Raw genomic sequence first — 26,528 nt, forward strand, 5'->3', positions numbered from 1 at the left:
CTCATAGCTCTCCAAGGTACCCCAAGTACTGTAATATATGTAATCTCTCATAATATCTCCAAGGTACCCTAAGTATAAGTATTACCAGTAGATGTAATCTCAAGACGCTGGCTGTGTGGGAATCCTGTACTGGTATATTGTATGTACCGTAGCTTTGGCTACATACAGTATACCACGCTGAGCCAATCACAGTGAGCGATGTATTCTATTATTGAATGCAAAGCCTGCTCGGATTGGCAGAGTCAGGGAGGCGGGCTGATGTTACTCCGCCAATCCGGGCAGGCTTTGCATTCAATAATAGAATACATTGCTCTCCCTGATTGGCTCAGCACAGTATACTGTATGTAGCCGAAGCTACGGTACATACCTTATACCGGTACAGGACTCCCACACAGCCAGCATCTTGAGAGATTACATCTACCGGTAATACTTATACTTAGGTTACCTTGGAGATATTATACTCAGCGTATAAGACGACCCCCCATTTTTGGGGGATTTTTTTGAGGTTCAAAAAGTAGTCTTATACGCCAGAAAATACAGTAATTGCTATTGGAAACAAGAACATAAAACCTACTACAATTCCAAATGGCTGAAAACTGCTTGCCAGTGCCAAATAGTAAATCAGGTGCTGAAAGAGTATAGCGTTTCCTGCTTGCACACATTCACAGAAACAAATGTACAGCTTTATACTTGCAATGCTTGAGGCACACCAAGCGGTTTTCTAGAATGATTGCATGTAAATACAGCTATATAGCATACAAGGGTACAATTAGTAACAATAAATGTGAGCAGAAACTTACAGGACTTGAGAGTAAAGGTAAACCTGTGCAAGGGTGGAAGGCCTTGGACGAAGTCCCATCTAGCGAGTGGAAACCCTTCTTCCTCCAATTATTGGATGTCCGTAGCTGTACAGATTTCTGGGTACGCCAAAAAAAATAACCTTTAAATACGTGGTATATATTCATTGTGCACTTTGTTAGATCATATACGTAAGCAGAAAATGGGTATGCCTCTAAGCTCCATCTAGTGGTATATATTCATACCTGAATCTTGGCGTGTTTTGTGTATTTCTTCCACATCTGTGCATAAGTGTAAAAACTTTGCTTCTGTGCTGGAGCTTTTGGTAATAAAGATTGGTCACAGCTAATTCCTTTTTTTTATTGGTCACAGCTAATTCCTTTTTTTTTTATAAAGTAACTTGCCAGTCATCTCCCTCCTCTGCTAGTTTCCTACATTTAGCCTGCTGAGTCCCTCCCATGGCCCTTAACAGACTATTGTGCAGCCTATTAATACTTTTTCAAGGTAACTACTGGGTTTGCAGAGGCATTTGGTACAGACAAAATTGATTTATATCATTATGCCCCATACACACGTGCAGATTATCTGCAGACTTTTGTCTGCAGACTTACCAAAACCATATAATATGAGGTCAAACCTAAACACTTTCAATTTGTATGCAATCCGGCAGGCCCTTGCACTACATAGAAAAGGTAAGTCTGCAGACAAAAGTCTTCAGATAATCTGCACGTGTGTACGGGGCATTAGTGGCTAAAATGTTCATGCCCAGTGTTCAGCTTTCATGGCATCTGCACTCACATTTTTCTCTTAGTCTGCCTGCAGAGACCCACAAACACCTTTTGTGCCTGCTAGTCAAGTCCACCTAATATGGCTTCCAGTGATAGTGTGCCGGTGATGCTGCACCGCTCCTGAATTCGGAGCAGAGCTGACACTCCCATGCAGGCTGTGCAATCAGCATGGTCACTGCTGGCTCACAAGTCTGTAGCTTGTCAATCAGTACCTGGCCACACCTACTCGTGCCCACTGTGCCATGACAGTACTGCCTCTGTTGCTGAAATACTCCAGCTGTGAGCTACAATGCCTGGGAGGGGGGGGGGGGCATGTGCGAGACATGAAGGAGGATTTGGCTCACTAGGGAGGTACAGGACGTTGTCATTAGGCGTGTGCATCACCTAATAAATGGGTCCGTTACTTGTTTAAACTGCCATAAAGTCTGTTGTAACTGAAAACAAACTACACTGGCAAAGTTTGGCTCATATCATACCTTGCTAGATACCCTACAGCTGGCCATACACTTGGCAATGCTGGTGCTTTCCAACACAGCTTCGTTAAGTTTCTCAGTTTCAAGAAAGCAAACAAATACTGAGGCCCAACATTTATGAACACTGCAGTCAGCCAAAAGGTATTTTAATTCAACTTGCAGGCTGGTCTTATGGAAATTTGTGCATGGTTAAAAAGTGGCATGTCGTCATGGTTGAGAAAAGCTCTAAAACTGCCCAGTCATTTTCTCTATTGCCAATTGAGGGACACAGCTTGATGATAATTCGACAACTCGGGGTTATACTGTTGCCTACAGGAGAAATGGGCACTAAAGACAAAAAAAACCAAAAGGCCAGCCCCCTAAAGGTTATAACCCCTCCCACCTCACCTGCCCAGTTACGCTTAGTGTCCCCCGGAAAACAGATCCTTCCATCCTTTCTGCAATATTTCTCTCTTGAATTGGAAGATTTTTTCACCATCCACAGGTACCGATTTTCAGGCCAAATACTGGGAATCTTGGCAGTCTCTCCAGTTAGCCGAGTGCAGGTTCTCCCAGTTCATTCAGTATACTGGTCTGGTTTCTGCAGTTGGCAGTCTGTGTTCCAGTTAGCACAGGGCTCCCCTATTCACATCAGGTCACTATCTGGAGACTATTTGCCAAGTATTGGGGCCAGAGCGGTGTCTGCTCAACTGTCAGCCAGAGCTGTGACCGCTCAACTGTCTCCATCTCTGAAGACTCACTGTTGTCATTGGCTAGCAGGCTGTCAGTGTCTGTGTCACATTCCTACATATGCTGCTGTAACTGGAAGGCAGTATGATGGGAGGTTTACCTCTTCGCTTTACAAAACTTCCCAATTTATTTTAATAAGACTTTATGCTAACATAATTTACTACTTTGTAGTATGTGGAATCTAACCTTTTTATTGGGACTTGGGGCTGGTCACTGATGAGGCAGCCAAGCATTATGGCCGTCAATTTTAATCTTCCGCCATTTTATCCACGCTGCAAGTTTTTTTTGCTTTGTTTTTTTTAAGGCAGTTACATTTTCTGGTGTTGGGCTCAACCACCATTATATTTTTTTTTTTTTTGCTTAGAAGGCATTTGGACTGTAAGAGAGTGGATACATAAATGTGCTAGAACATGCAGGTCAGTCACTTCTCTCACTTCTGAAAAGAGTGACCTGAGCTAGTGTTCGCTGTTCCATATATACCTCCTACAGTCTACCCAGCTGAGAAGTGGCATTTTGGCATCTAATAATTCTCTGGGGTTTGTACAATGCTGCTTGCAGTGACAAGTGACCACTTCAACTTGGCTGCTAATGTAACCCCTAGTACATACCTGATGCAGCAATTACCCTTGTAGCACCATTGGATCAGTATACAATGACATATGAATCTCTCTGCTGAAACCTTTACATCCTCCAGGCTGAATGAATGAACATTCCAGTCAGTTATTCTTGTAGCTCTAGGCTGAGGGTGTGGTACGCTGACCGCTTTTATCTGTAAAGCCAGCCATAGATGGTTTGAATCTCAGCCGGTTTAGAAGGAACCGCCTGAGATTTAAACAGTGTATGGGCAGGCTGAATGTACCAAAGTTGATCGCTCAACATAGGCACAAATGGCATGTCGGATTTTGCATGAAATTATTGCAAGTGGCTGTTATAGCCTCTAGCAATCACAGTCTTCACCCAGCAGGGACAGCGTTCCCCTCTGGGGGGGGGGAACACAATGGCTCAGCCGGAAGAATTCCCGTCAACACTGTCTGTGGTTGCGGGAAAGAACTTCGCTCAGCCTACGACCTTAGCCTATGGTCTATATAGCCTCTACCAGATATGTTATCTCAAGGACAGATTTTCCAGCATGCTTCACTAGCTTTCACAGCCTGGCTGTTGAAACCCAGGTTCTGAGAGACGGGGCATTTCAGATTCTTTATTTCCAACCTTGTTAAAATCTCACAAATCTAATCACAAGATACAGTATATATTCAAACATGGAATACATATTTTAACTGGAGTAAGGGTCCTTTCACACGAACAATCCGATCAGATCCGCCTGTCAGTTTTTCAGGCGGACCTGATCGGATGCTCCATGCATCCCTATGGGGCAGCGGATGTCAGTGGAGACTCTGAGGTTGCCCCAAAATAGTACAGGACCCTTTTTTTAAGTCGGAGCGACTTGTGTCGCTCCTATTAGAACGGGTCCTGTAGCGGTCAATGGACCGCGAGGGAGCGCGACTTGTCAGGCTGACAAGTCGCCTGACAAGTCGCGTTAATGTGAACCGGCTCTTAGCTATATGAATAACGTGTATGTGTGGGCAAAATAAAAAAAAATAGGCAGTACATCTCTGTAATACATGCACATTTCCTAAATGTTTTAAAAATGCTGCAAGCACAAAAAATGTATTTGCTCTTTTACCAAAATGCCTTAAGTTTCTTTATTTCTTCTGGCCTTGTCAAGTTCTACTCTGGTGGACTACAGAAAGCCTTCCTCTCTCCTCATCTCCAATACCTGAGAGGTAGTCAGTAGTTCAGAAGTCCACAGAGGAGAATGGAGCAGGGCTAATAAAACTAAGAAGTTCAGTGCCGCAGGAGCAGAAGTGTTAGTACAAAACTGGATGTTACAGACTCACTGGATATCTGGCAGGTTCAATAGCTGTTATTTCGTACTTGCAGCATTTTTAGCAAAAGGTTATTACCGATGGCGCTTTAGCATTAAGCATCTAGAATAATGGCTCAGTTTTGTGGAAGTATTTTATAACTAATCCACACATTATAAAGTGTGCAAAATGGTTTTTTAGACTCCTGCTATCTACAATACTTACTTGTGCACATTTAATGTTTTATGTACCATGTGCTCCATGTTGTTTTCAATGTCTATGGTTGGGCCATTTTGGCTCGTTATACACTGTTGTACCTTTTCTAAAAAAACTCAATAAAAATTATTGAAAATTAAAGTGTGCAAAATGTCAACCCTATGTTGCATCAGATGTGTTGATAATGATATAAAGGGCTGACACAAAGAAATGTACCTAAACCAGGTTTCAATAATTCTCTGTCAATGACAGCCAGCTCTTCAATGGCAAGGCTCCATTCACAAACCAGCTGCACTTATTCTTGGGAAGTTGTCAGTATGATGATCACCGCATCTCATTTCAACAGAGAAGTCTACTACACTAATGAACCATTCTGCCTTCATAAAAATACTTCGTCACCCAAACCAAATATGTGAAAAGGTGGTTTACCTCTTGAATCCAAACAAAACATATAAATACATGTATTAGCCTATTTACATTAATACTGGATAAAATGCACATTCAGTAACTGTGCTGTGGTTGGCAGATGTTCAGATGCGTAGCCCAGCAGGAGTTCTGTTGGGATGAGCAATAGAAATGAATGGGGACATCTGAAAAAAAAAAAAGCCACAATGCATTTGCCAAGTGCTTTTGCATGGAGTCCATTTAGCTAAATGCACCCATTCAGGATTGGATTCTGGACTTACACCTAACGCCACCTCGAAAGGCCTAAATGTACCTGCCCTTACAATATGCTGTTCAAGACGTTACAACTAATGTCCTCATTTTCTTGACATATAAATGAAGTCATTTAAAAGGGATGTTATACTGGGATAAAACACAGAAGATGCCACTGAGGACTTCTTCCTGGAAATGCTAGTTGTCTGGCTGTGGTTGACTATCCCTAGCTTCAATACTTTAAGACACTGACCTGGAACAAGCATGCAGATCAGCAAAGAGCGAAGTTACAACTCCTAATAGGGACTTTTGTTCCAGAACAGTGACTCAAGAAGTACTGAAGCCATTGAATAATTGTGATAGCCAGAGAAATAGATTTGATTGCAGGATAAGGCAGCAGTTGTTGAGTTCAGAATGACTTTACCAGTTGCCCAATATTTTCTCATAAGGCTGTAAAATCTATAATGAAAATGGCAGCAATAGGCCATTGACTGGATTTCCAATTAACAATATATCATAGATATGGCTAGAGAGCTCAAAAAGCTTATGACTGAAAAAGGTTAAATAAATAGGAACACCGGATGCTCTCCATCACAAAAAAACAGGTTTAATGGACCTTTTTGGAAGTCGGAAAAAAAAAAGAAAAAAAAAAAAAAAAACAACACTTTTGTACCAAATGGTAACTACAATGAGGGGGGCAAATTGGAACTTTAGAGGTGCAAATGATGGAGAAAAATCTGAATTCTCAAAAATTGAACATTTTATTACACAAAGGAAAAAGGACAAGACAGGACATTAGATAAAAAGTTAAAAGCAAAGGAATGCACTCAAAAATATCAACTCTACATGTTTCGCCATCTTCATAATAGCTTCTTCAGGAGTTTTGCCAGATATTTCTTGAGAGTGAACATTTCTAAATTACAGGAAAAGAAGAACATAAACAATAGAACAAAGGAATAACTACTGGGGCATAAACCAAAAGGTCCTAAATTTGATGCCCTCATACGCTTCACAATTTTAGCACTAATATCAAAAAAGGTACCTTTATAAAGACCTGACCCCTTTCTTTTGCCGGAGGTGGACACAACGTGGGCGCCGGAGCAGTGGCGGTTTTAGGCATGGGCGAACGGGGCAGCCGCCCGGGGTGGCATTTTTTCATGACACGTGGGGGGCGGCATGACAGTGTTCCCCAACCCCCGCTTCCTGATTGGCCCGAAAGGCAAACCCCACGCCATTGGCCGAGGAGGAGGCGCCGCGGGAGGACTGAGGAGACACGGGGAATCCGGGGACTGAACTGAAGAGAAGTGAGGCAAGTGCACGGACGGGTCTCGCGGGGGGAACGCTGGCGCTCTGCATTGAAAGGTGGCACGCGTGACGCTGGCATCTCTACATTGAAAGGGGGCAATGCTGTGGCACTCTGCATTTATTGGGGGCAATGCTGTGGCACTCTGCATTTATTGGGGGCAATGCTGTGGCACTCTGCATTTATTGGGGGCAATGCTGTGGCACTCTGCATTTAATGGGGGCACTCTGCATTTCTTGGGGGCATTGCTGTGGCACTCTGCATTTCTTGGGGGCATTGCTGTGGCACTCTGCATTTATTGTTATGTTGTCATGTTATTTTTTTTTGGGGGGGGGGGGGCGCCGGGAGGGAGTCTTGCCCAGGGAGCAATTTAATGTAGAACCGCCACTGCGCCGGAGACCAGGTGAATGAGGAGGGAGGAACTGAGACATCTAGCCCCTTAAAGTTGACCCATAGAGAGGGTGATAGCCAAGCCATTGGCTTGGCTATCACCCTCTCTATGGGTCAACTTTAAGGGGCTAGATGTCTCAGTTCCTCCCTCCTCATTCACCTGGTCTCCGGCGCCTACGTTGTGTCCACCTCCGGCAAAAGAAAGGGGTCAGGTCTTTATAAAAGGTACCTTTTTGATATAAGTGCTAAAATTGTGAAGCGTATGAGGGCATCAAATTTAGGACCTTTTGGTTTATGCCCCAGTAGTTATTCCTTTGTTCTATTGTTTATGTTCTTCTTTTTCTGTAATTTAGAAATGTTCACTCAAGAAATATCTGGCAAAACTCCTGAAGAAGCTATTATGAAGATGGCGAAACATGTAGAGTTGATATTTTTGAGTGCATTCCTTTGCTTTTAACATTTTATCTAATGTCCTGTCTTGTCCTTTTTCCTTTGTGTAATAAAATGTTAAATTTTTGAGAATTCAGATTTTTCTCCATCATTTGCACCTCTAAAGTCCCAATTTGCCCCCCTCATTGTAGTTACCATTTATCATAGGGATGTGGTGCTTTTTATCCTATCTCTAGCAATATTTTCAAAAACTTTTGTACCAAAGCACCCATCTCCTTATATCCGACCCTTCAGGACAGTATAACTATACAAGTTGTGGTGAAAGAGGGATTAAAGTAGGAGTAAACTGCCTTGTTGTTTTGTACCTATAGGTAAGCCTATAAAAGGGTTTACCTGTAGTTACAGTAAATATCTCCTAAACGTGCACCATTTAGGAGATATTTATATGTGTAGCAGCCAGGGACATCACCAGCGCAAGAGCGCCTTGCTCTCAATGGACGGCATGAAGTCAATTGAGAGAGTCGTGCCGCGACTGATGACATTGCAGCTCGGCCATTTAAACGGCTGAAGCCTACGAGCCCTGAAAGAGGACCGGGTGAAGATGGATTCCCTGTCAGAGGTGAAAGGGCACCACTGGAGTGATCCGTTTTGTAGGTAAGTCTGTCATAATATGCCATTATGCAGGGCATACTAGCACATTATGACATTACCCTGCAGGGAGGCCAATTTTTATTTTTTTTCTTTAAACATGGTTTACTACCTCGAATGCAATTAAAAAGTTCTCGCTCGAATCAGTTTGTAGCACAGTAAAGCCTTTTAAATCAGGAGGGTATTAACACGTCTTATTCCATCACGTATCCCCCCCCCCCCCCCCCCCAAATAAAAATCCTCAAGACCCATTTCATAGAAGCCATGGTTTCCATGCTCTGCAGTAATGATGGCTTTATAGTATTCAGCTATATTTGCCCTATATACAAAAATGCACCAGTGGTTTTGGATTTTTATATCTCCACCCACTGTCCTGAAATGAGGATTAGTCAACTTATTTATGAGATATGTGATGGAATTAGACATGTAAATAACTTCTGTTTTTAGGCTTTACCACATGAACATTTGCTATTCTTGAGACAAGCACACAGTCTTCAACCAAGAAGCTATGGATATGCAAGAGTGTTTTGTCAACACTGCAGATCTCAATACCAAAAATCCTTTTTACGACTACCTATATTTGCAGGATTGCAGCTAACAGCCATAAGGAAGGGGTTTATTTCTTTGAAATGTACGGACATTGCTCAGTGTGCTTACAACTCCTATATGATCACCTTTCTAATAGGGGCCAACTACAAGGTACCTTTGAGGTGTTATATAGTACCAGTGAGAATAGCAAAGTGTGTCCCAGGAGCCTCCTCTCAGTGCTTCAGGGGCTTCGGAGAAGAAGGAACCACCTTTCATACCTGGTGGTTATGTTGGAAAGTGTGTCCCAGGAGCCTCCTCTCAGTGCTTCAGGGGCTTCGAGCAAGAAGGAACCACCTTTCAAACCTGGTGGTTATGTTGGAAAGTGCAGAGGTTTTGGATTCAAGTGTTATCATTTTTTCTACTCACTCACACAAGTGAATCTGGTCAAATCTCCCCTGCAGGCTCTGTTGGGACGCTCACCAGTGGTATTACCGAGACACACTAGGAGACTAATCACATTCATCTTTGTGGCTGCCAGAATTTCTATTGCTAGATCTTGGAAGTCTCTCATGATCCCATTTGAGTTATTGAAGGCCAAGTTATCCTGGCTTATGGTCAACAAATTCTCTCTGCACTGTTGAATGATAGGTTGACCTTCAACAAAACCTGGGATCCTTGGATCAAATATCTGTCAAACCTGGATTGGAATGGTGGCTACTTTAATGGCTGGAGAGAGCGCACGCCTCCTCCTTTTTTCTTCCTCTTTTTGCTCTTTGTCATTTCTCACTTTCTTTTCCTTGATTTTGGTTATACGTTCATAAGGTGGTTTTAATTGGTCTATCAAGAAACTGGTGGGGTAATTTGGTCTCAGAGGGTACCTGAGTTCCACTCACCAAATTGCTACCCACCACAGTTTTGAATTGAGGGGTGGGAAACAGTTTGCGTTTAAAAACGCCTGTATGCGATAGTCATACCATTTCGATGTACATTTTCTTGTGTTCGAAGCTGTTCATTTGCCTTATGCCCTATTATATTCTTGTGTATTTTTGTACTTTTGTTGAAAACAAGAAATGTTTTTGGAAATGAAATGTACTGACATGTCATCGCCTACAAAAAAAAAAAATCTACCTTGTTGCACATTGTTAAAAACCAAGATTTTGGCCTGTGTGACATAGTCTCCTCTACAAAAAATGCTTTTGTACAAAAAGGTGCTTCTTCAAAAAAAAAAAAAATGATGACAAAACTGGACATGTACTCTTTTTAAACCTTTAAAAATACAAAGTGCAGATACCACAAAATAGTGGTCACTGTGCCCAGAACACAGGAATAAAGTAAAATTAAGATTGCAAAGGGCTTTTTATGGGCCTTCCTTATAGGGTCTGCTCTCGGGTAGGACTTCGGTTATCGACCCATGGCAGCAACATCCTCAAACTAGTAGGCCGGAATCAGCATGCAAATTTTCAACACCAGTCCAACATTTTTAATTGGTTTTGCATATTCATGCTTCACGATATTGTGTTTGACAAGAATTTATTCACAAATACAATAGTGAATATTAAAGTAGAACTATATGCAAAACTTTGTTTCTCATTTTGAATAGAGTATAGAAGGGTTAAAACCTCAAAGTTTATTTTTTGCCATCTTTGTCCCATTGGGGAGATTTGCTTTCATTTCCGGTTCCATAACCAAAACAGGAAGTAAGAGGAAATCCCTGCAAATTAAGGGAATCTTTTAGGGACCCCAGGTCACCAGAACTGGTGTCCCTATTGGAAGATTTTCCCTCTATTACATTTCTGGGGTCGACCCAAAATTTGTGATTTTCTTTTACTTTCACTTTTAATAATAATGGTAAACAGGACAAATAGGGTGAATCTCAACCAACGGGACAAACACACCAATAAAAAAAAAAAAAAAATGACAGGTGTTCCAATCCATCTCCCCTTTAACGAAAACTTAACAAAAGTTTTGCTTTTAGTTCTCATTTAAATTTCAGTCCAGGAATGATAGGATTGCTTTTATTAAATTTCTAAAGACAATAAATTATTATACCCGACTCTAGTGACCCAAGGAGAGGAAATGGCACACGCCATTACAGAACTACGTCTATGCTGTCACACAGCTTAATCTTTGCAGTTATTAAAACCACACTTGAGTGTATATACATACCTTTTGTTCTGTATTTTTCAGCCGTTCACATCTGGAACAACTCCTGGCTGCCTTTCCTTGCTCTTGCTTGGCACAGTCACACTTAGTTGGATCCTCGTTCTCATCATGGGTTGTTTTCGGTTTGTCCTGGCTCTCTCTGAGTATTGAACCATCGCGGTCTGAACTGACATAATTTTCTATACTATGAAGTTGATTAGTATGATCAGACCCTTGTGCTTTCAATGTGTTATTCTCTAAACATTTAGTCTCTGATGCCTGGCTAACCCCACAGGTTTTCAGTGCCACTACATTTCGTGAACAGTTCTTACAGAAATCACTTTGAGAATTCTCTTTGCTTCTGTTTTCAGTCTGCTTGTTGTTGCTGCTGCATATGTGGACATTTGTCACGCTATGGTGTGAGATGCGAGTTATTTTACCAGTATTTTTTTCGGTCTGGTCACCTTGTTTGAAGTCACATATTTCAGGCAGAGTGACTGAATTTTCTCTGGTGGATACGGATAGTGCAGGTGGTGCTTGTTTACTTGCAAAACTCTGAAAGGAGTTAAAAACTTGCTCACTAGGTTGAATTAAAATAAGTTTCCTTCTAGCTTGTGGTTTTGGTGAGGTTCTACTCTCCAGACTGTTGCGGGAGGAAGTGATGGGTGTATCTAAAGATGGTTTCAGCTTTCTATCCAGGTTGTCAGGGGTTAGCATCAAGTCTGAACTGAGAGTATTTATGACAGGTGTTTCTAGCTCTATCTTGTTAAAGTTTTCATCTTCAGATTGGTTTCGGAATATTTTAGAACATATAGTGCTGGAGTCGTGCAATTTGAAGGAACGATTATTTATGTGCGTATTTGCTGGATCACACTGTAGCAAATGTTGTGCAATTCTTGCTATGACTTCTTGACGTTCTTGAATTAAAGTGCCTATCAGGGGGTTGGTCTCGGCTGGCTGGTTTGCATGTGGATTATTAGGTGTATCAACCAAAGACAGGGATTTAAAACTTCTAACAGGAGAGTCTGGTGGAGCTCCCTTTAAATCGCTAATCATACTAAAACCTTGAACCTTTGATGGAGATGTCCCAATGTCATAACCACTGCCACCCCCAGATATTAACTTGATACTTCTGGCAGGAATAGTCAGATTCATGCTTAGACTTGTCCTAGCTTGCAATAAACCTTCAGGTCCAACTGTCCATGTCTGCTTGCTACAAGAATGCTGAGAATTGAGGACACCATATTGCCTGCTCTCCTTCAGCTCTCGAGGTGGAAGAACACTCTGCTCATGCGTGGAGAACCTCTTCTCATAGAAGCTAAGATCACTATGGATGCTACAGTTCAGCACTGGATAGTTGGATTGTCTAGGCAAAGACTGGACACTGACTTTCAAGGCCACATTGTGAGAGACATTGGGAACAGGAAACACATGCTCAGTTGGAGTATGTGTAAAATTCCATTGCAGATCTCCATCAGCAGGACTCACTCTGTAAATATATAACAGGACATACAATTAATCCCTTTTTACAAACTTAACTAAAAGGCTCTTGTTGGACAGTATATGCAATCACCAAATTCCTTTACCTTCCCCGACTGAGCTCAACCCCCTATTTATGTCTCAAATGCTCCCCCTTTCAGGCATCACAGCTCACAATGGAAGGGATTCAGCAGCAGAGGCAGTGCGTTTAATCCAGAAAGCACTGGGAAGGACTAGGTGTGGCTAAGGAATGATTAACAACCCACATACTTGTTAATTGGCATCGAAAATGCTTATAGCAACACACCCTGCAACATTATTTCATTCTACTATAGTGCAGGCAGTACAGCCTATAAGAGAGTGGAAACGCTGCTCCGAAGCGCATCATCATCATAGGAAGCTGCATTAGGTGGAATTCACTAGCCGGGCTCAACAGGTATTTGGGGGACGAAGTGAAGACTATAAATGCAAATGTGCTGCAGCGCATTCAGTATATTTTATAACAGGAAGGTATAGTTCTACCTTAAGATGTCTGGGACACACCATATACAGCCAGATGTTGCATTGCTGATTTCCATTTATGACAATGGTTTCTCTTTATAGCAGCAACATATTCTTCAACACTCCAGTACTAAAGCCGGTGTACTGCCGAAAACTCCAACCTGTCAATCTCCAACCACATTATTTCCGGTGAGTGTACACTGGGAATAATTGGAGGAGATTTCGAGCACTTGGTGTTTTCACACAACACCAGCAGCCTATACACCCGAGTACATGGTATAATTAGTGCAGATTCTTACTACGCCCGGAAGTTGTTGCCGCCTTGGAGGCGGCCATGTTTTTGGTTACTAGCGGGCGGTGTAAGAATCTGCACTAATTATACCATGTACTCGGGTGTATAGGATGCTGGTGTTGTGTGAAAACACCAAGTGCTCGAAATCTCCAATTATTCCCAGTGTACACTCACCGGAAATAACCTGGTTGGAGATTTCGGCAGGTTGGAGTTTTGTCGGCAGGACACCATAGACTGTTCGAATCTTGGCTGGTTCATCGGGCACCACCGGAGATTCGAACCATGTTTGGGCAGGCTGAATGTACCAAAGTTGATCAAATCGATCAACTTGGGTACAACCAGCCTCCCGGATTTTACATGAGATTATTGCTAGCGGCTGTTATAGCTGCTAGCAATAATCACTGTGTTTTTCTGGTGGGGACAGCTTCCCATCCTGGGAGAACACAATGGCTCAGCGAAAGGGATTCCCCCATCAACACAGTGAATCAAGTGAATTTCTATGCTGCAATCAAAGAAACTTGCTCGTTCTATGTCCAGCCTTAGTCACATGCCTTGCCATTTAGCTATCATATTCCAGAGACTCTGTCCACTTATGCTCTTGCATTTGAAAGCTAAATGACAAGGAATGAAGCTTAATCTCAGACCAGTAAAAGTGTGCCCATTCCAGAACGAGCCAGTTTGGGTGTATTAAAAATATTCACAACAGTAATTTTAGTGGGTAAGGTGAGCAGGAGAGCATTGCAGTGGTTATGACTTGGAGTAGTGTGTGCTGGAGAGGAGTACAGAGGATATGAAGATGACCTGTATGTGCAGGGAGGTGGTACGGAGTGCATAAGGGTGGGCAGTATGGTCTGGAGTACTAACCAATTATGGTGCTCAGCTAATTATCCACTCAGCTACTCTTTATTCTCTTCCCAGCGTGGCATTTAGAGACTCACAAGCTGCTTCCTGATCCTCTGCTCCCTGAGGCTTGCCAGTGAACAAGGACTGATGATATGCCGGTTTCTTCCCACCTTTGTGAGTGCATTTTAACTCTTTGTTTAACCCGGTCTATCTCAAGCAGGTTGCCTTCTGGAATGTTCATATCATCATCATCAAGCCTGCCTTTTTTTGTTACACAAAGCCACGGACTTTTATTATGCAGGATTACAACCTTGGGCAACTTGTGGGCCAGCTGCCAACCTTAAGACACCCTTGTTTGCCCCTTCCCTGCACCTCTGTCAGTGCTGGGGTTACTTTAGCTGAATGAGGGAGAGAAACTAAGAAATCAGAATAACTAGAATACTAGTTGGTACCACTGTGTAAAGGTGTATTTTTTTGTAAAAATAAATCACCTCTAATGTTGGGTGCTCTACGTATGTGGATGATGCTGCTGCCCTATATAACACTATTAGTTTCGTTTAGTTTCCACTTTCGAATGTGGTGCCTCAAAAACTGTATAATTTTGATGAGTGCCTTCACTAAAAATAAAAAAGTTGAGAAACACTGGTTTAACCTACTACTGTTTTTAATAAATTTATACACTTAGATGGCAGGGCCTTCTGTTTGTTGTTCTAGTGCACATAGGTGATCCAATACCCTGTAAGTACAGGACCCTTTTTCTAAGTTGGAGCGACTTGTGTCGCTCCTATTAGAACGGGTCCTGTAGCAGTCAATGGACCGCGAGAGAGCGCGACTTGTCAGGCTGACAAGTCGCCTGACAAGTCGCGCTAGTGTGAACCGACTAAGGAAGAACTGCAGCCATTATATAAGTGGACTTTGTTATATTTTGGACCTTCCACTTGCTTTATTGAGTTTTAGTATTATTTCCCTGGGTGAAGAGAAATGTGTGCGCTATGAGTAGATTGGGGGGGGAGGCGTAGGATTGGAAGTTTGCTGTGAGAACTCTGAGCAGTGGGGATATGCCAAAGATCCCAAAGATCAGCTTGTGGCAGTTGGGGGATTGCCGAGGGGGAGAGATGTACTACAGATAAGCTTTGAGGGGAGAGTTGTGTGGGGATAAGGGGTGCTGATAAGGAGTCTCTGATAGTTATAGTGATGATTGCCTATAGCGATTGTGAGCTTCTGAGAGAGACGGATGTGCTGGAGGTCTGCTTTGAGGGGGGGAGGAGAGCAGTGGGGGGGTGTTTCCTATGTTACCAAGATGTGGTGTGGTGGAAACCCCCATCGCTGTACTGCTTCTGCTGAGCCACCTGATGGTGCACAGCAAGCAGAGAGGGGGTGAAGCCGAACTTATTGCCAACAGCCTGGGAAGCTGCAGAAATTGCAGATCTGTGAAGTAGACTTTGCAGACATAGACCGGTCACTGTTGCAAAAATAGATGTGGTGCGGCAAGCGCTGGTGATGGTTGCAATCTTACCGAAGTCCTGGCTGGTACAGTGCACTGCATCTTTCAGCTGTGCTGCCTGGGGACCAGAAAGGTGCCAACACTGTTACCCTAAAACATTGCTCAACAAATAAGGTTCACTTTGACAATTAAAGATCACAAAAAAAGTGTCAAAAGTGCTTGTTACCAATAGCCAAATCATTTCTCCTTTTTCATTTACTAGATGTAGTTCTTGTAATTTAATATTTCTGGCTTGGAAGGGGTTATAAAGATCCTCCTAGGTTTCGAGAAGCAAGAAAAGTACAAAGAATGTGAAGCAATTGTGTGCTTCCTCACTGAACTTAAGTATAACTTCTGTTAATCTGGGATTTCATTTTATTTTTAAATATGAATATAGTTTAAAGTGATATTTTCAATTTTAGGTTTCAGTAAGCGAAAAAATAAAAAACAGGAACTGACAAGAATCATGCACATATTGTAAAAGGTATTCAAGGTTAGCTGGTGTGCACATCTAAGATAAGAAAACCTTACATCAGCTGTTAGGCAATATGAAAGAAGAAAATGTCTATTTCCTGCCAACACAGCTTGCCATCTGGGTGATGGGAGGAAACTTTATGAAGAAAGTAATAGGATGGGTTTATTACAAAAACAAGGTAATTGGCGCAAGTGGAGTTCACTGTATCACTAGTCAGACTGTGGTTTTAAGGGGATGACAGTATGGGAAAAAATGTCATAGGTTACTGTAACTTCTGCCCACTGTGGTGGCTGCTTGCGGAAGAAGTGTAGATTGCTCTGGAAGTAGAAGAGGGAGAGAAAACAGCGCCTTCTAAGTGCAGCAGAACAATGACTTAATAGCTTTTTTTTTTCACGTCTTCCCATCGCGACAGGAAGTGACGTCACGGTCCTTCTGTGCTTACTCCCCGTGCGTTCCACGGACTCTGGATGCTTCGGCTACCACCAAGAAATCCCCCATGCGGAGAGAACCAGCGGAATAATTGCCATTAAGTACCCTCAGGATCGTGATAAAGACCCATATATGTTACCACATGCTTTTAACATGCTTACCATTGTGAGTACGTTTTTTATACACTGTATTAAATCATCGTTCTGCTGCACTTAGAAGGCGCTGTGTTTTTTCTCCTTCTAATAGGATGGATTTGTGACTTCTTATGGATGGTGGACAACCAAGTGAGACACTTGATAATCAGGGCAAACAAGCAGCAACAGGCCTATTTTGGAGGTGGAGGACACAGCTTATCTTAAAACCATGGGGGGACTTGGGGGTGAAGTGCACTGATAAGGAAGCGCTACAAGTTTGTGTTCATGATGTTCTTGTGTATTCATTTTGGATTGAAAGCAGCCATTTTCCTTTTTTTTTTTATAAGGGTGGAATTCTTCTGTTCATAAATAATTAGTGGAAAAAATGGTGGAGAAAAGCATGTATTTTCTTATAGTAGCAAATAAAATTTTATATGTGAACTAATTCAAATGCAGATCCCGAGTACACAGTATTGGTGTATGTAAATATGCTGTACTCGTGTTTATGTTAGCACTGCTTTATACAAGATTACGGCAGCGCACAGCCATTCACTTTAATGTTAGGTTATACAATGCACCTGGGCTACCTAGGAGGAAATGCATCAGCAATTACATTGAATGGGCTCAGCCACCCATCTGCAAGAGCCCCAACATGTAAATTACTTCCAAAGCCTGCTATTAATGCATAAGTAAAAGAAATAGCCAATAAGCTTAAAGTGGAACTACACTGTAGAAAGAAAAGCAGGCAGGGTCTGTATGGCCAAAAGAGCATACCATGTTCCTTCTGGGAATAAAACAAACTTGCCTGCCTGTTTTTGGCATGCCTTGGTACTGGAAAAAATACACTGCTGCATTCATTTGGCCCAGCTAATGAAGATAGCCAAGATCCTGAACCCGGAAAACGACCAAGTGAAGATGTTGGCGTTGGCAAGGTACTGAGTATATTTCCACTTAAAAGTAGATTTAAACCCTAACTCTATGACCTTTAATTTGCTGTAACGCTCCTGCGTTTTTTGTTATAGGCTGGATTTACAGCTGCAAAATCTCCACTCAGTAGTCATGTAGAGATGTGTTGAATGCCAGATCCAACTCTCCAGGACTCATCACCGTGGGCCTGTCAGCTTCAACATACAGATATATACACACTCAATGAGATGTTCCTGGAGTGATAGGATGTATATGCTAGTATGAAGGTGATGTGCTGAAGGGACAGGTGTGAACAGTGACAAGGATGGTAAGCACTTGATAGGTTTGTACAGGAGAGTTCAAGATGGTATTTAGGAATGCAGATAGGTTAGTATCGAGTATGCTAACAGGTGGTGAGGACAGCAGATGACAAATACAGGATAGACTAACCCAGTGCAAGGATAGATAGTAGTAGACAGGAGAGCTAGCAATGTATGCAGCAGTGCAGATGATAGATGGTAGTAGACAGGAGAATTAGCAATCTATGCAGCAGTGCAGATGATAGATGGTAGTAGTCTCAAGAGCTAGCAATCTATGTAACAGTGCAGATGATAGGATAGTATGGATAGGTAGTAACAGACCTTAATGCAATAGTAGTAGTGTAAGTTATGGAGGTTTCCCCTGCGGGGTACTTATCACTATAGTATAGTAGTAGAAGGGTCCGGTGATGAGGAAGTGATCCAGTAGCGAGATACAGGGATCAGTAGCGAGGTTCCACAGCGAGACACGCTTGTAAGCATAGATGCAAGGCAGGTTGAATGAGCATGTGAGTGAGAACACCGGCGGTTGAAATAGCCGCTCTGCAGCGCTCAGTGATGACAGCATCGGTCTTAAAGGTGTATGCGCACCTACCAGAAGAGAATGGACGCATACACGGAATGGAAAGTGGAATAAGGGTACCAGAGGTACCAGAACATTACATTTTCCAAAGCACGGTGTAACAAACAAGTGCAATTTTTCCATACAATATGGTTACTATAGCCTAAAGCAGGCCATAAATTATGCAAAAATTGATTCCCCCATCAACACAGTCAGTATTGATGGCAGAATCCCTCCCGCAGTACGGGCGGGGAGCATTCTCTACCATCAGAACACAATGATGAGTGCTGCTGGCTATAGACAGCGGCACTAATTATTCGGGAAAACTCAGACTGGTTGCAAACAAGTTGATCAACAGACCGAAATTTGTCCCGTCCCGGCTGAATCAACCAAATTCTGATCTATGTATGGCCAGCTTTACTCCTGCCTTTTTCAGCCATTTCCTGTACATCACTGACTGGTTTCATCACAACTGCAACAATGGACCATGCCTAAGCAATCTGTGGTGGCATGGCTGCTTTTAGTTGGGGAAGAGCTAGTTAGAGGAGCACCCTCACTAAGCAAACTTACTCTTTTTTTTTTTTAAATTTAACCTCAGGCTGCAGGCTAGGTCATTCTCACGCAAACAAAAAGGCGGGCTCATCTCTACCTATAGTTTCCACCACTGCACGTGTAATAATGATAGCGGAGTGCAACTGGAAAGAGAGTTGTGACGCTATAACAGAACTGCCTGAAGAAGGAACTTCAATGTCAGGATCCCTAGGTAGTATTTTAATGAAAGCTGCAGAAGTAAAAAGGTTAAAAACACTTAAATGGAGATTAACTTGTTAATGAGATGTTAGCGATTGAGTTTATTTTAAAGGTCATCTTCTAAAAAGATCTTTTTTGCAAAACCATATTTTAATGCAGCTGTAGAACATTTGACAAATATACTGTAAGACGCAGCATTCTGGGAGTTTTAAATGTACAACTTGGCCAAATCTGGAACACCACAGCAATTGCAGGTATTGATATTAGCACGGTCTTAAATTACATAAGAGATGTACATACTGTACCTTTAAAAAGGGACCTTCGTACCCAAACTGTATGACTCTAGTGAGAGAAACCTTTAACTTTTGGCCTGGCCCAGAAATGCAAATCTCAGGACTTTGCAATGACTGCTAAACTAGTTAAACCATAACTCACATGGTGTCTTCTGTACTTCATGCGGTTTGTTGAGGAAAGGAAATATGAATATGCAAGCATTAGCTTTATATATATTGCATATTAATTTGCATTAGGGACCAGCTGAATGAATAGCATCATCAGAAAGGTTTATGAGAATACAGGGTAAAATCTTCTGCCTGCATCTGTGGCAAACTGGCTTCATGTGCATTCGTTCATTGCTCAGATTATGTGAATTATAGTAAAGGTCCCATAAATTTTAAATCATTGCATAACAACTATAGACTCTTAGAAAAGAAAAAAAACAACTCACCTGTAAAGGATGTTGCGTGGTACAGCCCCATGGGAGACACTCAACCAGGCGCTCAGCTGGGAAAAAAAAACATAGGAACGGACTGCCAGCAGTAGGGTCTTCTCTTCAATGAAACGATCTCCACTCCTAACATATAAAAACATTACTAATAAATATACTCTGTGTTCCTGTAATACAGTGTAAAAATGGATTCTGTTCTACAACTTGAGTAAAACATTCATTAAAGTGTACCATTACAAACACAAACATTTCAAGAAAAATACCATGGGGAACATTTTGTCCCTTTTCCCTCTGTATCCAATACCATGACAGATAATAACACTGCATGTGACTTTAACCAGAAGCATACCGCATGCTGGGAAAGTCTGCAAGCTTTCATAAGTAGAGAATGAGCAAGTGCTGTACAAGTAAAGTAGCTGCTGTGATTAGCCTGGAAGTATCAGCTTTGCCTGATCTGCATTAAATCAAATTGGTATTTTCTAGTCTATTTGGATGCAGCAGTCCATTTCTGCAAAAGCATCCTTGTGCATGACCAGATTTGTTTTTTTTGGGGGGGGGGGGGGGTAATCAAAAAGGACAGCTCTATATAAGTGGATCTATAACAAAGTGTGGATCCAATAAGATAAGTACAGTACATTTACTGGTAATAAGCATACTGAAACTCATCAGACAGACAAAATGCATTAAGACAGATTTATTAAGGCTCCTTTCACACTATCCATCCGTCGGACGGATTCCGTTTTTCTCAGCGGGGGATCGAGCCGCCGATCCCACGCTGAGCAGGAGGGTGACAGCTGTGTCTCCACGCTGTGTGCGGAGACACAGCTGTCAGTTCCCCATGCATCTCTATGGGGGAAATCGGATGGGAACGGACCGTCGGTCCGTTCTCATCCGATCCGATCCGCTGGACGGATGGAAAATAGGGTTTCCATCCGTCCAGATTTGACGGATCGGATGGGGTGTCAGCGGACATGTCTCCGCTGACATTCGATGCCCCATAGGAATGCATGGGGGACCGTTCAGATCCGCCAAAAAAAAGGACAGGCGGATCTGAGCGGTCCGCCTGTGTGAAAGGGGCCTTAAACTGAAGCACTAATAATCCAGGGCAGCTGTGCATGGTAGCCAATCAGCTTCTAACTTCAGCTTGTACAATTAGGATTTGACGATAAAACCTGGAATCTGATTGGTTTCTATGCAGAGCTGCACCAGATTTTGCACTCTCCAGTTTTAATAAATCTTACCTGTGTGTGTGTTAATAAACGGCATTCATCTGTGCATCGAGCAGTGTCTCCTCTCGCAGTGCAGCTGGCTGCGTGAGAGACACAGACAGGAGTGCTCGCTACTCACTGCTGTGGTCTGCTGGGGGACATTTTGGATGCTTTATTGTAGAATTTAAATGTGGGTATAATGGTTTTGTGTTAATAAAAGGCTTTTAAGCCTACAGTATCACGCTATGTATGGCCTCTTTCTTTGTATGCTCGCTGGTGGAGAGATTAAACATCAGAAGACAGCTCAGTAATTAAAGTGGCAGCTTTCATCTTTCTGGGACCTCATAAGTGCAATGGCCATATTTGTAAAAGTGTGGCAATATTATTTGGTGATTGCAGATCCATGTGGGCGGAGGACAGCACATGGTGTTTGGTTTGGAGTTCTAAGGCTTCATGTACACTAGCCTACATTTACTGCGGCAAAACGCAGGTAAAATCCAGAGCGGTTTTGCATTTTCCTGCGGCCGGTGGTCAAAACGTTTCTATCCTGAACGTGATAATTCCATGTTCAGGAGAAGGAGGTTGAAGCTTGCCTAAACGTAGCAGCTCCCAAACTCTGCACATTGATACATAGCCTTTTATGGAGTGGAGTTTAGGAGCTGTGGCAAAAAAAAAACACAACAAAAAGCGCTTAGAGCCCATTCACACTGCCGCGACTTGTCAGGCGACTTGTCAGCCTGACAAGTCGCGGTCAGTCGCGGTCCATTGAGTAGTACAGGACCCATTCTAATAGGAGTGACACAAATCGCTCCGACTTAGAAAAATGGTCCTGTACTACTTTGGGGCGACCTCGGAGCGACTTGCATAGACTTCCATTATGTTAAGTCCCTGCAAGTCGCGCCGAAGTCGTGGTGCACGCAACTTCACAGGTCGCCCTCCGAAGCTGTGTCGCCTCAGTGTGAACCGGCTCTTAAACTCAAGTTTAGGTGTTGCTAGCTTACATGAAGCCTAGGGTGGATGTTTGGTCATCACCACTCAAGAGTGAATAAAGAAGCTTTGCTACAAACATTTCTTTTTTTTTTTCTTTTTGACATTATCACTTTCTATTATTTATTTAGTTTTAATTTCGTTTTTTTGGGGATTTACGTACACATTTATTATTGCAACTAGGTATATATATATTATACACACACACATATACATACACACATACATACACACACACACACACACACACACACACACATATATATATATATATATATATATATATATATATAAAATAATATTATATATGTATATATAAAATAATATTATTAATGCTTTTTTTTGTGACACAATAAGTGAATATATATGCACTTGGCGCTGTATTGAACTAGATTATTAGTTCTGGTTTATTTCTATTCTACATCTAATGAGTTGTAAAATGCAATAGATTACATTTTTATTCTTGAGTTTAAATATGTTTTAATGTGCCAAGAGCAAAAAAAAAAAGTAACGTAGCAAAACACTCCAAATATGATCCACTTAATTTTCGTGTTCATGTAATCACTCTCTAGTCACCTGATTTACTATGGGATTGAATCTTGTAATTAGTTACATGTTACACAACTCTGATAGAATCTGAGAAAAGGCTGGAAACCAAAAACAAGTTTTCCTGAAGTTTATTTATACAAGCAATGATCTCATGGCTCTTCGAGAAAAATAAATCAAATTGCTGTGGCTAAAATGGGTATTTATGACAGTAAATTCTTACTTTCTGCATTTGCAATCGTTTAAAGACCTGTGGCAGTACTTGGCACCACAACACAAGAACAATCCAATACACAGAAACAATGAAGCCAGGGCAAACTTGTAAACAGTTTAGGTTAGCAAAGACTGTAAAGGAAAAGGAAACGCACTGTCTGGGAACTGGCTCCAGGGTCCACCTCTCCAGCAAGAGGGCATCTTGTTTCATTGCAGGATCCTTCAAAACATTCCCTTCGGTGACTGAGCCTTCATCGCTATAGCAACAGTCTGGTAGCAGCATCACCTCCACCATGATGGGAATATCATTTCTCCATAGCAGGGTGACCTCAGACCGAGTTTTTCTAGCTTGACGACACTACAAAAAGGGAATAAAAAGTCAGTGCAGACAACAACAAAAAAAAAAAAATAGTTTTAAAGCCCAACTCGGAGAAAAGTAAAAATACTTCATTGAAGTGTGAAGGCAGCCCCACTGCAAGTATTAAATGCTTATTTAGGTCTAGAGATGGGAAAAGTATTATTTACCCCATCCTCCTCTCCCTCGGCAGATGGTGCTCCCCTATGCTCAGGCAGTGAAATGTTCCTCAGTATATCAGTCTTGATGACATCAGAGGGCATCCAAGCACTAAAGCATAGGAGGTTGCAGGGACCGGTCTCGCAGCATGGAGGATCAGGTGTGTAAAATCCCCTAGACCAGAGATCTCCAAACTTTGTAAACAAAAATGACCGGTTTACGGTCCTTCAGACTTTAGGAGGGCCAATGGCCCACTATGGCCAGTGGGAGCAGAAAATGCCTCGGTTTGGTGATCAATGGGAGTAAAAAAAAAATAAATTACGTAGGAGGAGGAGTAGTGCGCCACCACTGGTATCAGTGAGAGGAATAGTGCCCCATCATTGATATCACTGGAAGAAATAGTGCCCCATCATTGCCATCACTGGAAGGAATTGTGCCCAACATTGGCATCACTGGAAGGAATAGTGCCCCATCGTTGGCATCACTGGAAGGAATAGTGCCCCATCGTTGGCATCACTGGAAGGAATGGTGCCCCATCATTGGCATCACTGGAAGGAATTGTGCCCCATTGTTGGCATCACTGGAAGGAATGGTGCCCCATCACTGGTGTCAGTGGTGGAAATCGTGTCTTATTGTTGGTGTCAGTGGGAGGAATAGTGTTCCAATGTTTAGATCAGTGGAAGGAAGTATGGCCCATCGTTGGGGTCAGTGGAAGGAATTGTGTCTTATTATTGGTGTTAGTAGGAGGAAATAACGGCTTTGAATAAATGAAAGGAATGGTACCACAAAGGCAGCATAAAGGCAAGGAAAGGGCCGCATTCGGTTGTCTGAGCCACAGTCTGGAGACCTTTGCTCTAGACCTAAGCAAGCATTTAAAAGGATATTAAAGTCCTGTTTTTTTTTTTTTTTTGTATAAAAATAACAAACATGTCATACTTACCTGCACTGTGCAGTAGTTTTGCACAGAGCAGCCCAGATTCTCCTCTTCTGGGGTCCCTAACCGGCGCTCCCGACCCCTCTCTTCTGCCGAGTGCCCCCACACCCAGCAGCTTGCTATGGGGCATCCGAGATAAGCCACTGCTCTGTCTGTCCATTCAGACACGGAGCCGCAGTTTGGCCCCACCCCCCTCTATTCTCATTGGCTTCCTGTCTTTGATTGACTCAGCCAATCAGGAGGGAGAGTACCAGACAGCGGAGAGTCTCGTGCAACATTTCTGGAGCGAGATGGGGGCTCAAGTAAGTATTAGGGGTTGCTTACGGGAGCCGCTGCACACAGAATGTATTAAGACAAAAAAAAAATGCATTTACAACCAGTTTAAAGCTTTTTAGTGCAAAGAAAGCTCCACTTCAAGGTCAAATTTTTACTTTCCCCAGATTTCAGCTTTAAATACTTTTCATTCAGCTACAAGAATTTCAGTGCTAATGGCAACCTGTAGAATAATGATAATCTCTGGAACAAATTAAACTCAATAAAAAAGGACCAGTTGATGTAGAGGCTCCCAGTCTGATGCCTGCTGCATCTCAGTTTCCTGACCTCACATTGCGCCCCATCTGCTGATGGGGCGCAGTGTGAGGCTGCAGCTGTCAAACCTCAAGTGACCTTTCACCCTTTACACTCCAGCCAAAGTGTTAGGTTCAGACAAAGTCAAATAAAATTTCATAAGTCAGTCTGCCCAATTCCAATTAGATAATTAATATATACATTGCAGCATAAACCCAGTCATGACACATGATGTGATGCAGAACCATACACATTATTTACCTGAAATGTTGTGTATCCCATGTCCTACAAGCTGCTGCTGCTTCATGTAACTAATGCTGTAGGATGCGGTCTTGCATAGTGATCTTCTGCTGCTTAAGGAATTAACAGCAGTATGACCAACTTGCAAAGCTCACTCAACCCTTTGTGCTCCTCCTTCATATAGGTCGATGGGCAGAGGCAGTTTTGTAATTTATCAGCTCCTCCTTCATTTACAAAACACACTGCATTGTGGGACAATAATAGTGCAAGGTCTGTGAATGGTGGAGGGGCAGAAAGGGGCATGTGGGCAAGCGATGAATGACTTTCACAATGGCAGTCACTGCCGCTACCCCTGCAGCACCAGTAGATTGCCATGCTGGGCATCATACGCAGCATCAAAGAAAGATTTTTACTTGCAGCAGCAGCTTGTAGGACATGAGATATCCCTATTACAGGTACCTTTTGTGTTTGGTACTGTATTTCAAATATTTTCTAAATGTCAGCTTTAAACATGGAACGGGATATTTCCTTTATTTTGACCAAATGATTTAAAAAGAGAAGTTCAAGATTTAAAAAACAAACAAACATTTGTACTTACCTAGGTGGATGCAGTATCTGTCCCCCCCCCCGGCACTGCATTGAGAACTGAGCGATCAAGCTTCCCTCCGCTCTCCGCACAAGAACAGTGACTGTGAGTGCCGGTTCACACATGTGCGGCTGCGGCGATAGCATGTAATGTCGGAGCGCACTGCTCCTTCATTACATGCGATCGGCTGTGCGGTGCGAGTTTAGCCATACACTTTGTATGGCTAAATTCGCACTGCACCAAAGACGCACAGGACCCTTTTTTGCAGCCGCATCAGGATCGGATCGCACAGCGGTTCACACTTGTGCGATCCGATCCTGTGCGAACTGCAAGATCGCACTGCGATATGCGATCAAACTGGGGGTGTCGTTAAGATTACATTGACACCCCCAGCGTATCGCATATGGCAGTGTGAACTGCCAGGGGTGCATTTGCGATGCGGGAACAGGCATTTCGCAGCCTTCCCGCATCGCATAAGTGTGAACCGGGGCTCAGTCAGCGGCTCTCTGCTCTTCCCTCCAGCTCGATGGAACGCTGGGCTGTGGAGGGAGTGGAAGGGGCTAGCTAGGGTCTCAAGGGATCACTGAGAAGCTGAGCCATGGGGCCGGTCCAAGCATTTGGGTGGACTTCGACCCTACGGTTAGGGATCTTTCCCGAGCCTGGACCAGCTGTAAAGAGTAAAGTCAGCTGAAAACGGGTCACAGGAGTGCAGAATGAATTCCTGTGCACTCCTATGATTCATGGGAGAAGTATGACCAAAAAAAGCTCTGGCTATACTTCTCCTTTAAAGCCTATCTCCAGGGGTAAAAAAATAAATAAAAAAAGTTTTCCCATGCAGTGGGCCCTGTTTTTGTCTAGGTGATCTACTTACCCAATCCTCTGATCCTCACAGCACCCTCCAGCAGTCT

The 26,528-nt window shown here is 42.7% G+C and overlaps 1 protein-coding gene across 1 annotated transcript in view; it reads right to left on the reverse strand.

Annotated features, from left to right (window-relative positions):
• Nucleotides 1–26,528, reverse strand: part of ATOSA (atos homolog A) — a 111,342-nt gene that overhangs the window by 24,700 nt on the left and 60,114 nt on the right. The window contains exons 3-6 of the mRNA XM_082255638.1: nt 22,935–23,137; nt 19,826–19,951; nt 10,952–12,416; nt 801–917 (exon numbers count right to left, since the gene is read on the reverse strand). Of these exons, the coding sequence (XP_082111764.1) occupies nt 801–917; nt 10,952–12,416; nt 19,826–19,951; nt 22,935–23,137 (1,911 nt within the window). The remainder of the gene's footprint in view (nt 1–800; nt 918–10,951; nt 12,417–19,825; nt 19,952–22,934; nt 23,138–26,528) is intronic.

Source organism: Pelophylax lessonae (assembly GCF_965119305.1).
Source record: "Pelophylax lessonae genome assembly, chromosome: 4".
Taxonomy (NCBI): domain Eukaryota; kingdom Metazoa; phylum Chordata; class Amphibia; order Anura; family Ranidae; genus Pelophylax; species Pelophylax lessonae.